Source organism: Elgaria multicarinata, chromosome 3, assembly GCF_023053635.1.
Source record: "Elgaria multicarinata webbii isolate HBS135686 ecotype San Diego chromosome 3, rElgMul1.1.pri, whole genome shotgun sequence".
NCBI classification, from domain to species: Eukaryota; Metazoa; Chordata; class Lepidosauria; order Squamata; family Anguidae; genus Elgaria; species Elgaria multicarinata.
Genome location: NC_086173.1, coordinates 4128185 through 4142907, shown reverse-complemented (window position 1 = coordinate 4142907; position 14723 = coordinate 4128185). Strand labels below are relative to the sequence as shown.

At 50.3% G+C, this 14723-nt stretch overlaps 1 protein-coding gene across 1 annotated transcript in view; it reads right to left on the bottom strand.

The window, feature by feature from the left end:
• The window catches only part of LOC134393900 (tetratricopeptide repeat protein 39A-like), a 42227-nt gene extending 28063 nt beyond the window's left edge, over positions 1 to 14164 (bottom strand). The window contains exons 1-3 of the mRNA XM_063118930.1: positions 14147 to 14164; positions 12283 to 12371; positions 2855 to 2950 (exon numbers count right to left, since the gene is read on the bottom strand). Coding sequence (XP_062975000.1) covers positions 2855 to 2950; positions 12283 to 12371; positions 14147 to 14164 — 203 coding nt within the window. The remainder of the gene's footprint in view (positions 1 to 2854; positions 2951 to 12282; positions 12372 to 14146) is intronic.
• Between the last annotated feature and the right edge of the window lie 559 nt (positions 14165 to 14723).

Below are 14723 nucleotides of genomic sequence, written 5' to 3'. Positions count from 1 at the left end.
CAAACAATTCTAAAAGCTACACATACCATGGCTGTTGTATCCAGCTTCCATCAAAGGCCATATAGAATCATAGAATCATAGAATAGGGGGAATTGGACAACCACCACATCCCTGCTTTCATAGAATCATAGAATAGCAGAGCCGGAAGGGGCCTACAAGGCCATCGAGTCCAACCCCCTGCTCAATGCAGGAATCCACCCTAAAGCATCCCTGACAGATGGTTGTCCAGCTGCCTCTTGAAGGCCTCTAGGGTGGGAGAGCCCACAACCTCCCTAGGGAACTGGTTCCATTGTAGTACTGCTCTAACAGTCAGGAAGTTTTTCCTGATGTCCAGCTGGAATCTAACTTCCTGTAACTTGAGCCCATTATTCCGTGTCCTGCACTCTGGGAGGATCGAGAAGAGATCCTGGCCCTCCTCCGTGTGACAACCTTTTAAGTATTTGAAGATCATGCCTCCCCTCAATCTTCTCTTCTCCAGGCTAAACATGCCCAGTTCTTTCAGTCTCTCCTCACAGGGCTTTGTTTCCAGACCCCTGATCATCCTGGTTGCCCTCCTCTGAACACGCTCCAGCTTATTATTATTATATTATTATATTTATTTGTATCTCGCCTTTTGCCTAATGCTGGCCATATAGAATCATAGAATAGCAGAGTTGGAAGGGGCCTCCAAGGCCATCGAGTCCAACCCCCTGCTCAATGCAGGAATCCACCCTTAAGCATCCCTGACAGATGCTTGTCCAGCTGCCTCTTGAAGGCCTCTAGTGTGGGAGAGGTTTTGCAACCCCTCCAGAAAACCAAACAGTAGAATTTGCACTTTCCCCAAATGTTTCATTCATTCGTGCGAAAACTGGAGTAAGCAGTTCCCCCTCCCATTTTGCTCTCCAATGTTTTGTTTTCGGCTGCCCATCACAGCACCCTCAGGTAGCTGTTTCTCCTGTCCCAGCTGCAGATGCCAGGGAATGAGCCTTGGACCTTCTGCATGCAAAGCATGTGTTCCCCCACTGAGCTATGGCCCTTCCTCTTCTTGTAGCATCTTTTGCACAAAGCTAATTCGAAAAAACAATGAGCAGAGATTCTCCCCCGGGGATCTAGGTAGCTGCTTGGCTATCAGCATATAGTATACAAAATATAGTTTGTTGTTTATTCGTTCAGTCGTTTCCGACTCTTCGTGACTTCATGGACCAGCCCACGCTAGAGCTTTCTGTCGGCCGTTTTTTTTTTTATTTATTTATTTATTTAAGGATTTTTATGCCGCCATTCAGCCAAAAAAGGCTCTCATGGCGGCTTACAAAAGTATTTCTTGACAGGTGGCCGTTGCCACCCCTAGCTCCCCCAAGGTCCTATGGTGTGTTGATCTTTAGAACATCGGATTCGTCGTTCACCACCAGCACCATCAGCCGCTAGCCGTCCTTTCGGCTTTGAGCTAGCTGCGTCATCACATCTGGGGCTAGTTGAACTTATCCTCTGTTCCTCCCCAGTAGCATTTTGACCATCTTCCGACCTGGGGGTCCCATCTTCCGATGGTATACCCACATATCTCTGGTTGTACTGATCCATTTAGTTTTCATGGCAAGAATACAGCTCTATTCACAGTTGGACTACTGCAACCTTCTTCTCTCTGGCCTTCCTTCTTCTCACATCAGTCCGTTGGTTTCTGTTCACCACTCTGCCGCAAAGATCATCTTCTTGGCTCGCCGCTCCGACCATGTTACTCCACTTCTGAAATCTCTTCATTGGCTTCCAATTCACTTCAGAATCCAATATAAACTTCTCCTGTTAACCTTCAAAGCTTTTCACGGTCTAGCTCCTTCCTATCTCTCCTCTCTCATCTCACACTATTGCCCCGCTCGTGCTCTTCGCTCCTCTGATGCCATGTTTCTCGCCTGCCCAAGGGCCTCTACTTCCCTTGCTCGGCTCCGTCCATTTTCTTCTGCTGCCCCTTACGCCTGGAATGCTCTTCCAGAACATTTGAGAACTACAAGTTCAATCGCAGCTTTTAAAGCTCAACTAAAAACTTTTCTTTTTCCTAAAGCTTTTAAAACTTGATGTTGTGCAGACTTTATACTGTTAGTTTTACCCTACCCTGTGCCTGCTTACCCTACCCTGTGCCTGTTTGCATTCTCTTCCCCTCCTTATTGTTTTACTAGGATTTTATTAGATTGTAAGCCTATGCGGCAGAGTCTTGCTATTTACTGTTTTACTCTGTACAGCACCATGTACATTGATGGTGCTATATAAATAAATAAATAAATAAATAATAATAATAATAATAATAATAATAATAATAATAATAATAATAACTAGGGGGCGGGGGCAGGGGCGGGGAGAGAAAGCTCTTCTTTTGTCAAAATAAGTTTCTAGCATGCATGCTTCTTGATGAGAGGGGGTACTGAAATAATAATATATTTTTGACAAAATTTGACACAGCAGTGCCTAAATGAGGCTTTGAAAGGATAGGACATATGCAGTTTGCAGTCTCTTCTGCTGACCAAACAAACCTTGTTCCCCAACTAATTGTTCTATCTATTGATGATGATGATGATGATAATAATAATAATCAAACCCTCCTTTTCCAGCTAGACATATAAAAACAACAACTACAAAGTTCCAAACTAAAATGAACAGTACAAATCAAACAATTTGAATTACTTCCCTTTTGAGCTCACACAACTCTTAGACTTCCCTTCTTCTATTCCAAGGCTTCCTTCATTTGCAGTGTTACGATTGCCCAGTTTGGGTTTCCTGGACCCAGAATGTTGGAGGAGGTTTTAACATGGGGGTGCATATAAGAACAGTGGGGAGGGACAAGGGTCCCGGGTACAAAAGTGACTGGCATAGGTGCTTTCACACTCACCTAGGCTGCAGCATCTCCAGGCTCTCACTGAACTGGTTATGCAGGAAGCAATTCAGTGCCTCTGTACACTCAGCCAGAGCGGTCTCCAGGGAGCTGCTTAGGGGGAGGAAAGCACAGAATGAAAAAGCATAACCAGGTATGGCCCAATCGATTCTTGGAAGATCTGGCTACGACAAAGAAACATGGTAAAAGTGGCCAGCCATCAAAGGAGGGCACCCTACCGGGAAGAGGGAGCTTGAAGTATGTAAGGCATGATTTATTTTCAGTCCCAAGGTCCAACATTTAACACCAGAACCCAGACGCGCAAGCCAGCATGAAGTACTGCAATGTTTTTAAGTCACCCTATTCTGAAAATTGCTCAGATAAAGAAAGACCAGAGGTTTAAGAACCTTCAGATGAAAGGAGCTGTGGGTCAGCCCCTAGGAATGCCTCAGCATACTTTGCCAAAGCCCAGCAGTTCAGGGGGTCACAGCTCAAGCTGCAACCCCATTACCATGAGGGGGAAAAATAGGTTAGAACAGAATACTGTTGATGCTTGAGAATATTTATGGAAACTTATTTCTCTGTTTCCATATACCTATTGACCAGATTTTGTGAGATTTGCTGAAGCCAATCAGAGAAGCAGTGGTAGAGCAGAACAAAACACTTTATTTATTTATTTATTACATTTCTGTACCGCCCAATAGCCGGAGCTCTCACATTATGAATACTATGGTGAGTTGCTGACCCAGGTTCTTCTCTGGAACCGAAGAAATACGCTTATGCAAGTGAACTAGGACTTGGAACTTGAGACACAGAGAGATCTGTGCTTCTCTGAGTGATGTGCTCTCCCAAAAACTACCTGCCCCAGAGTTCCTTGTGCTACATAGGCAGAAGGGAGGGACAAAGCATCATAATAATTAGGGATCTTGATCCAAGGGACAGCAGGAGCCAGCCCAGCTGGTAGGGTTTATAAGCCCAAAATACAAGTGAGTAAATGTCTAATTCACTCTCACTCACACCTATCTCATACTGCCATTGTACGGGATCATAGTATGTATGTGAGAAGGGAGGCCATGTTCCAAATTTGTACTGCCCGACCCCCAAATGATGCTTGGGCCCTGTTTCTGAAAGCCTTTGGAATAGGAGGGTGGGAACAGTTCTGAATGCACCAAGATCTCTAGAGCTTTATCAGTCAAAACCATCATAAGAACAGAAGAGCCCTGCTGCTGTATAAGACTAAGGGTCCATCTAGTTCAGCACTCTGTTCACACAGTGGCCAGCCAACTGTTGACCAGGAACCCACAAGCAGGACATGGGTGCAAGAGGACCCTCCCACCCATGTTCCCCAGCAACTGGTGCATTTAGGTTTAGTGCCTCTGATACTGGATGTAGCACATAGCCATCAGGACTTGTAGCCATTGATAGCCGTCTCCTCCAGGAATTTATCCACCCTCTTTTTAAAGCCATCCAAATTTGTGGTCATCACTACATCTTGTAGTAGTGAATTCCATAGTTTAACTATGCGCTGCGTGAAGAAGTACTTCACTTTATGAGTGCCCCAAAGGCAACAACAGGTTGCACCTCAACAGCAAATAAGTTAGATTGGGCCTGTTCAGACAACACACTAAGCCAGTGGTTCCCAAAGTGGGCGGTACTGCCCCCTTGGGGGCGGTGGGATTGCATGGGGGGGTGTTAAGAGGCAAAGGGATGGCAGGGGGGCGCTAACAGGCAAAGGGGCAGCAGGGGGGCGCTCGAGGTGGTCTCTCCAGAAGGTCCTAAAACCCAGGGACTGAGCAGGAAAGAGCAGCAAATTCAGCTGGTCTCCCCACTCCGCTCCTGCTCAGGAAGGACTTTCTCACTCACGCAGCCGCTCTCTCCTCCTATCTCAAGCCCACAGCGGCCCCACCAGAAGTAGGGGGTGGGGGAAGCACCCACAGGAGGCAGCAGAGCAGGAAAGAGCGGCGAATTCAGTTGCTCTCCCCACTCCGCTCCTGCTCAGGAAGGACTTTCTCACTCAAGCAGCCGCTCTCTCCTCCTATCTCAAGCCCACAGCGGCCCCACCAGAAGAAGGGGGTGGGAGAAGCACCCACAGGAGGCAGCAGAGTAGGAAAGAGCGGCGAATTCAGCTGCTCTGCCCACTCTTCCCCTGCCTAGGAGGGCCCAGGGCTTCTTTCCTGCTGGAGCCACTGCCGCCTGCTCGCTCGCTCCCCCGGCCAGAGCTGCTCCCTCCTACAAGCTGCCCTGGCAGACCTCTCGCGATAGTTGCTGCACAAGGCGGGAGCCATGTGGCAGAGAGGAAGGAGCATGTGGAGGACGGCGGGCGGCAGAGCAGCTGCCAAAAACAGCAGTCAGCCAGCAGGCTGGGTGGGGAGCAGGACTGCTTGTGCTGCTGCAAGGTATCACCAGGCTCCCTTCCCACCCCCCATCAGGAGTTGCACATTGGGGCCATCTCCCCTCTGAGCTGCTGCCCTCCTGTCCTAATCAGCCCGGCAGCTATTGTGAGGCTTGGGGGGAGGGGGGGTTGGAGAGAGAGAGATGCTGTGTGTCTTCCCACCCCCCAACAAATCTGGACTACAACAGGATTGGGAGAGAAAAGAAAGGGGGGAGGGAGAGAGAATTGCAATTCCCCAGGTCCTTCCTAGCTAAAGAAGATTCAGCAGCACCTTTTTCCAGAACGCTTGCTGAAACCATTCCTATCTGCCCTTGCTTATTTCAGGGTATCCAACCCCCTTTTTTCAAGCATTCTTTTGGTAAACATGGTATGTGTGTATCTTGTGTCACCATAAAAACAGAGCTGCAACACGATCCTAAGTATGTCTACTCAGAAGTAAGCCCCACTGAGATCAACAGAACTTACTCTGAGGTAAATGTGCATAGGATTCAGCCTGAAAACGAAGAGAGGGTGAAGAAAAGACAGGAGAAAATTAATTGTAGAAATAGAATAGCAAGGTAACTGGGGGATATTTAACCATATTTAAAGACAATAAGTACAGTAAAATTAGTGCCCCTCTACTTCAGTCCCAGCCAGGTTTTCCATAGGAAAGCTCTGTACCAGGTGGCAGATAATGATTTTTAAATTTTAATTAAAATACATTATCCTTTCCTATAACAAAATGGTGCTTACTCCTAAGTAAGTGTGTTCCACTGAAGAAGGAAATCCTATTTGATTCCTGTATTCATGCTAGTATGACATGATAAGTTAAAGGCACAATTTCATGCATGTTTAGACAGAAAATAGTCCCTCTAAATAGGAAGCACCCGCCCCAGGCTTGCCAAGGGAGGGAGGGAAAAAGGAGCGAACGCCTCTGTTTGCAGCCAGCGTAGCGGGGCACACCAATTGGATTTTGAATAAAGTATTCAGTTAATTGCTACTGTTTTGAATTTTATTGTTATTATTTTCTTTGGTGGGTCGTTGAAAACCGCTATTCTGATTAATGATTTTTATAGTGTAGGGTAGGGGGCCATTGAGCATGAGTTTGTGGAACCAAGGGGCAGGGCCGGCGCCAGACTATATTACGCACTAGGCAGGCGCGTTCTGAAGCCTCCGCCCCCCCTCCCCCCCCCCGTGCCCGCCCCTGGCTTTGAAGCCAGGACGCTGGGGTTGGGGCGGAGGCTTCGAAGCAGCACACCAGAAGTGGCTTCCTGGCACGCCGTTCTGAAGCCTCCACCCCGCGCCCGTTCCTGGCTTTGAAGCCAGGACGCTGGGGTTGGGGGGCGGGACGGAGGCTTCGAAGCGGCACGCCCGGAAGTGGCTTCCTGACGCGCCGTTCTGAAGCCTCCGCCTCCAACCCCTGCATCCTGGCTTCAAAGCCAGGAGCGGCTTCCGGCCGGGCTCTGGCTTCGAAGCCAGGACGCTGGGGTTGGGGGGCGGCCAGGGCGGTAGCTTTGGAACAGCGCGCCCGGAAGCCGCTCTAGGAGAGCAGCTTCCAGGTGCGCTGTTCGGCGCCCTTGTTTGCTTGGCGCTCTAGGCCGCCGCCTGAGTTGCGTCTATGGCAGCACCGGCCCTGCCAAGGGGGCGGTTACCTGAAAAAGTTTGGGAACCACTACACTAAGCCATGCTTAGGCCGCTAACCCTTTTGCAGCAAATGGTTAGTGAGCATGTTTAAACAGTGATTATGTAGCCACCATGGTTAGGGAAGGTTCACATGACATGCTAAGCCATAATGTTTAGCTCAAAACCCACCACGGCTTAGTGTGTTGTCTGAACAGGGTCATTGTTTGGTAATAACAAGTGGAGGTTTGACATTTAGTGGCGGCATCGCTAGCTCTCCCAGGTCCTGCTGACTCAGTGCTTACTCAGAAGCTAGATATGGCCAAACCAATGGAAGCTGAATGCAGATAAGACTGAAGGAACGATGGTTGGAAGGACATGTGACCTGGGAAACAAGGACACCCATTATAAATTTGAGCTTAGTATCCCTTTATCCTCGTGCTTTTGATTTTGTGATGCAGGCAAACCACTTCTTGCTTGGCAAGCCATATGAAATGGCAGTCAACAGAAGCTCTATTCAGGCGATGTGGGGTGGGCTTTACATGCCCGCCCTTCCGTTGCTGTTCTCAGGTTGAGCACAACTGTCTGCAGCAGGGAGCCCTTCTCTATCCTTGGAGGCTCTCTGTGCAATTTAGAACCCAGAGGCAGAAAGGCCCCCTGCTGCAGACAGTCACCCTCGACATGTGGAACAGAGGAGGCGGGTGGCTCCGATGTCAGTGGGGCAGTGAATCCACTCCAGGTTTCAGTCAGAACTCTAAAGCAGCTATCCAAAACTGGACAACTCCTTTAGAGCAGCAGTCCCCAACCTTTTTGGCACCAGGGACTGGTTTCGTGGAAGACAATTTTTCCACGGACCGAGGGGTGTGTGAGGGGATGGTTTTATGTAGTTTGGGGGGTGCTCTTGGATCCAGAGCTGTCACTTGAGGAACAGGTGAACTCACTGGCAAAGAGCACCTTTATCAGCTTAGGTTGATATACCAACTACGCTCTTATCTGGACAGAGATAGCCTAGCTACAGTTATCCATGCTCTGATAACCTCTCGTTTGGATTACTGAAATGCGTTATACGTGGGGCTGCCTTTGAAAGCGGTCCGGAAACTTCAGCTGGTACAAAACAGGGCAGCCCACCTACTAACAGGGACTGGCCGGCGAGATCACGTTACGCCAGTCCTTTTACAACTTCATTGGCTGCCAGTCCAGGTCTGGGCCCGATTCAAAGTGCTGGTACTAACATACAAAGCCCTAAATGGCTTGGGACCAGGTTATTTGAAGAAACGGCTCCTCCCATATGTACCTGCCTGGACCTTAAGATCATCCACAGGGGCCCTTCTCCGTGAGCCCCTGCCAAAGGAAGTGAGGCAGGTGGCTACCAGGAGGAGGGCCTTCTCCGCTGTGGCACCCCAGCTGTGGAATGAGCTCCCCAGAGAGGTCCACCTGGCGCCTACACTGTATTCTTTTCGTCGCCAGCTGAAGACCTTTTTATTTTCTCAGTATTTTAACACCTAATTTAACTTAAATTTAAATTTTGCTGTTTTAATTCTGTATTTTAATCCTATATCAATTTCTGCTGTGTAGTTTTATCCTGGTTGTGCTTTTTATATTGTATTTTTGTATTTGGGTTTTCAGATTGTTGTTTTATTATGTTCCTCGTGGTTTTAATTTTTGTGAGCTGCCCAGAGAGCTTCGGCTATTGGGCGGTATAAAAATGTAATAAATAAATAAATAAATGTTCATTCTTTGGACACAAGACATACGCAACAGCATTTTCAGTGCCAATGGCCAGTAGCATCACCCATCACCAGTCCAGTGTGTAGCCCCCTACTGCTAAAGTTTTTGTTTTCAAAAATCAACTATGTCCTCATCTAATTACTCCTCAGATTAAATGTAATACCCTGTGTATTATTCTGCACAGAGCTAACTGAGCAGATGGGGAGAACAGTAACTCACTCAATGACTTAACTATGAATTTCTCCCCTGGATCCTCTTTCATGCTATTAGGAAAACGCCCGTCCCGGGCCTTACTGCTTCCTTCCCTCCTATCCAGACAAAGGAAAGGCCCTGCAGTTCTGTTTGTCCAAGTAACCTGCCGGCTACCTCCTGCGCGTGCTCAGCAAAGCTCTTCCAGCAAGCACAGAGTTATCCAGTCTGAGAACACTGAGCAAACACAGGCTTGGCCAAGCTTTTGCCAGCACATCCACCCCACCTTATTCAAACAGGACTGGGTCCTCAAAGGCACGTCATAAGGCAATCTTCCCATAGTGACACTCCGGACAGTCTTCTGGGACCTTCCAGGGTAGGTCCCAGAGATGCTGGATTGATAGCAGGGCTACAGTCTCAGTAGGTCCAAGTTCAATTCCTGGCTTAGCATAGGAATGTAGGATGTTGCCTTGTATTGAGTCAGACCATTGGTCCATCTAGCTCAACATTGTCCACACCAAGGGAAAGCAACCTGGTGCCCTCCAGACTTCTTGGACTAGAGCTCCTGTAATCCCTGACCATTGGCTGTGCTGGCTGGGGTTGATGGGAGTTGCAGTCCAAATATCTGCCAGGCACCATGTTGCCCACCCCTGGTCTGCAACTGTTTGGCAGCAGCTCTTCAGAGTGTGAGACAGGAGCCTTTCCCAACTTTACCTAGAGGTGCTGGGATTGAGCCTGTGACCTTTTGCTTGTGCAAAGTGCTTTTACCCCTCAGCTATGGCCCTTCCCCTTAAAGTTACAGCAATCCAGCCAAGGATGCTATGGGTACTCATCTTCAACTGCACAACTGTCCACAACCTGAGAGCTGCATCCTCCGCAAAGTTGTGAGGGATCCTGGACCAGCCCTGACCTTAAGCCACGGGACTTGAAAAAGGCAGCTGACTGAGACCTTAGACAGTTTCTGGCCAAAAACCACTGCCTTACAAGGCAGCCCCTTATACACACTAAATCAGGAATGTCTTGACCAAAATGTAGGATCCACAGTGATCAAGAACTAGCTAAAGACAGCCCCACATCCTTAACTTGAACCCATCTCAGCCCAGACACCAATTCTGCCATTTGGAAGCCACCGCACAATTTTCCAACCATGTCAAACGGGCTTGGTACAAGAGACCCGAGCAAATCACACTGGAATAAGGGACAGCTTCCTGGTGAGTTGTGCCTACAGGTGGGAGGTAGAAGCACACAGAGAACTTAAGTGTCTGCACCAGCTGCAGGAGGACGTTTTGTGGGGGTGAGAGGTCTCAGCCCAATAGTGAAGGGATCTACGAGATGGTAGGAGCAAACCATGGGTATCATTGATGTGCACTGCTTGTTGCGAGCTTCCTGGGGGGGGGGGGCAGGGACAGAGGGCAGGACTGGGGGAACTTTGGTGCAACCCATCAAACGCACTGCCTTCCTGGATCTGCCAGATAGATGCTTGTCAGTTCTCAAAAACAAGGCGTAAGGGTGCTGCCCCCAACATCTACCGTTCACAGGTGTTGTCCCATTTTTTAAATCTTTAGGTTGGAATCTATGTCTCTAAATCCAAAGGATGCATTTTAAAATTAAACATTTCGAGTTCAGACTGTGCCATCCAAGTTTTAAGTTCAGTATATTTTTGTTCTTTCTTCTCTTGGTTTTCCCCCCCCCCCCTTTTCCTTTGGAGAGAATGCTCCAACTTCAGAGATAAGATAAACGAAGTTTTTGAAAAGTCAAATATTCCATCTCTCCTCTCTTTTCAACCCTAGATTTCCCCTCAAAGTCTGTCTTATATTTTGGGGGTCATCTCCTTTTCAAGGAATGGATATGTACGAGTGACCTTACATGCAAGATCCTAGACAGACCAATATCAAAGTGATGTCTGTTGGGTGGAGAGCGATCATTACCCAAAGCAGCCTCCCCCCCCCACCTGATGCCCTCCAGATGTTTTGGTCCAGCTGCCATCAGCCCCAGCCGGTGTGGCCCATGGTCACATTTGAGGGGAATTGTCTAAAACATCTGGAGGGCACCAGGTTGGGGAAGGTTTCCTTAAAGCCTCCCACAATTCAAATCCTACTTTAACATCAAGATGTCATAAGAGTTACATCACGTTTTATCGGCGCTGTGGTTCCAGAGATTCCCTCCCTACTCTGGGGCCATTCATAGACTCCTGCTTCGTTTTCCCCCGCACGAGACTGGGGAGAGAGTGGAGAAGCTGAACGGGTGGGAATAGATGGAAGAGGAGGCGAAGTACTACCCAGCCCAGACGTCGAGAGGGCCGGAGCCCAGCAGAGCCGCTTAGGGGAGCATCCTCCTGCCAGGACTCCCACGCCCCCGGGCAGGCTGGTCCCCCCGCCCTGCGAAGAAGCCCGTTCGGTTGCCATCCTAAGCGCTTCGGGCACCCCGGGACTAGGGAGCGGGGCAGCTGCCAGCTGTTTGGGGTGGGGATGGGGGTAGGGTGACCCTATGAAAAGGAGGACAGGGCTCCTGTTTCTTTAACAGTTACATAGAAAAGGGAATTTCTGCAGGTGTCATTTGTATATATGGGGAACCTGGTTGAAATCCCCTCTTCATCGCAACAGTTAAAGGTGCAGGAGCTATACAAGAGTGACCAGATTTAAAAGAGGGCAGGGCTCCTGCAGCTTTACCTGTTGTGATGAAGAGGAAATTCCCCCAGGTTCCCCATATATACAAATGACACCTGCTGAAATTGCCTTTTCTATGCAACTGTTAAAGATACAGGAGCCCTGTCCTCCTTTCCATAGGGTCACCCTAGGCGGGGGGGGGGGGGGGCGCTCTCCCGCAAGGGCAGCAAGCCCCGGGCCATGTCGCCGCTTCTTGCGGCCGCGTTTTCACCGCCGGGGAGGGCCAAGAGGCCTCGTTGGGGGGGGGGGTTTGCCCCAGGCGCCAAAACTTGGCCGGCCTTGGCTGCTCGGCGCCGGGACTGAAGTGTGTGTTGGCCGAGGGAGACCATGCGCTGCTGCGCCTCAGGCAGCAACAGTTCTTCGGAAAAGGCGCGTGGGGGGGGGGGGGGACGGAGGGGCCGAGCCCCGGAACCCTTCGCTCCGTTCCTCGAACCCCCCCCCCTTTTTTGTGCCTAGAGCGAGGCGGGGTCTCTGTTCCCCAACCGCCGCCCTCCCGCCACCTGCCCGCGCGCCCGCTCTGCATTGCAGCTACCTGGCGCGCGAGAGAACGCGAAACTCTCTCCCAGGCGGCCAGGAGGAAACGAAAGCGGCGGGGAAAGGGGGAAGAGGGACGGGGCCGGGCCGGCCGGGCCAAGAGCAGCACTCGCTCGCTCGCTCACCTCCTGCCGCCGCCGCCGCCGCCGCCTTCCAGAGCCATGCTGGGGGCGATCCCAGCTGGGGAGCCAGAGGGCTTGCTGCAGCCCCGGAGGAATGCGCGACGCCACGCACGCAGGCGAAGCGGCCCGGCTGGGCTGGGCTGGGCTGGGGCTGGGGCTGGGGCTGGGGCTGGCTCCGCCCAGCAGGTGGCTGGCTGGCTGGCTCGCGGCCCCTACCTGCACTGCCCTACAGCGGTGACGCTGCGCCTGCCTTGGGCCCGCGCAGAGCCAGACGCCAGCCCGGGGCCCAAAGCAGGCAGGCGGACCTGCGAGAGGCGCAGGCGCCGGGGCCAGACTATTTTGCGCCCTCGGCAAGGTGAGCTCCTTTCATCACCCCCCCACCTCCCACCCCCCCAAAATGCCAACTTTGATTTTTTTTAAGAACAGTTGTTTCCTGGAAAAAATAAGAAGCACAAAACTTGAAACGGCTAAGATTCATTTTGAAGTGCAAGAAATACGACATGCCGATTATAGCAAACAAATTGGAAAGGAACTTCTAGGGGTCTAAAATGCATGATTGAATAGGAATATCACCTCCAAATCATCCCCTCCAACTCACATGCGTGCGCACACACACACACACTCAGCATCACTCACTCCAAACAAACACATGCATTCACTCAAAGACCCCATGATGCACCCCATTCACCCATACATTCTCTCTCTCTCTCTCTCTTCCGGGCCCCACCCCAGCGCCCCTGGCTTCGCTTCAGCTGGGCGGGCACAGGGCGCCATCTCGCCCACCCAGGCCCAGCTGAATCCTCGGGCCAGGCCAGCTCACAGGCAACGCACCTGAGTGCTGCGCTGTGCCCGGCGCCCCTCTTAGCTTGGCGCTCTAGGCGGCCGCCTGAGTGGCCTCTATGGTAGCACCGGCCCTGGCGAGGCGGCTCCAGTTCCGCCGCCCTGGGTTTCACTCACCACCCGCCAGAACTCTAAAGGAGCTAACCGAAGTGCTGCACCTCAGGCCCCCAAGTGGGTCCAGCCCCTCGGAGAGCTCCTCTGCCCTTCTGGACAGCTCCAAACGGATTCACAGACCCACCGAAATGGAAGCCACCAAAAGAAATTGCAGAAATTGCCCTGGGGTTGCTTTTCCTGGCTGTGGCAAGGGGCCCCTGATGTTTTCCAAACGTAGCTGCCACACACAGACAGATATTCAACAGGAGACTGCGGCGCCACCTGGGCCCACTAGAACAAGCCTCGCCCGCTGTCTAACGGCTCTGCTTGTCCTTCAGGCAGCTCTTGAAGGCATAGGAAAGGGACTAGGTAACCTTGGTTGCTTAGGGTCATAGAATAGCAGAGTTGGAAGGGGCCTACAAGGCCATCGAGTCCAACCCCCTGCTCAATGCAGTAATCCACCCTAAAGCATCACTGACAGATGGTTGTCCAGCTGCCTCTTGAAGGCCTCTAGTGTGGGAGAGCCCACAACCTCCCTAGGGAACTGACTCCATTGTCATACAGGAAGTATGTAGCACCTGAAAAGCACTCAAAGCATTTCCCAGGTAGTATCTTGCGACTGTCCTTACAACAGCCCTGTAGGTCAGTATCATTAGAATTATAGAATAGCAGAGTTGGAAGGGGCCTACAAGGCCATCTAGTCCAACCCCCTGCACAATGTAGGAATCCACCCTAAAGCATGGTTGTCCAGCTGCCTCTTGAAGACCTCTAGGGTGGGAGAGCCCACAACCTCCCTAGGTAACTGATTCCATTGTCACACTGCTCTAACAGTCAGGAAGTTTTTCCTGATGTCCAGCTGGAATCTGGCTTCCTGTCACTTGAGTCCTCAATTTGCAGGTGGCAGGACTGAGGCTGAAAGACCGGTAGCGCCAGTCAAGTGAGCTTGTGGAAGAGGGGAAATTCAAACCAGGGACCATGTGCTTTCCTGCTCAGTTTTTAGCCAGTATAATCCCAAGGCACCATCCTAGCCCAGCTCAAAGGACGAAGACCTCATCTCTCTCCCAACTCTGCATCTCCTCAAGACCTTCCCTTCTAAGTGCAGCAACACCTAATTTAGTGCTCCAAGGGGATGGGTCCCCTCAATTACATTCGATAATTCAGCCATTGGTCCCTTTGTACTAAGACCTGTCACTTCAGGCAGCCTAGACTATGAGCTCCATCACACCAGTGATTTATCGCACTCTCACCATGCCTGGTATGTTTTTGCACTGCAGTACTCACATAACGCCATCCCTGTCCTGCACTCATCTAACCTCTTCTTTTTTTTTTTTTTTTTTGAGTTTCCAGTTTTTTCCTCCATGCACAATAAAGCTGCTCCTCTGTCCCATGTATTGCTGTCCTTGCGCATTATTATTATCATTATAGTTGTTGTTATTATTATCATCATCATCATCATCCCACCTTTTGCCCAATACTGGGCCTCAAGGCAGATTTACAAAATTTAAAACATATACATTTTAAAACCTAGGAAAGAAATATACAAAAGTTAAAAATATATTTCAAAGTTAAAACAAACATTTAAAATACATGAAAATTTAAAAGTCCTTAGCATAGACAGAATCCCAGATTATTCCCCAAAGGCCTGCTGGAACAAAGAAGATTTTGCCCACATTCCGAAAGACCATCAAGGCGGGAGCCAGCCTAGCTTCCCCGGGAAGAGTTCC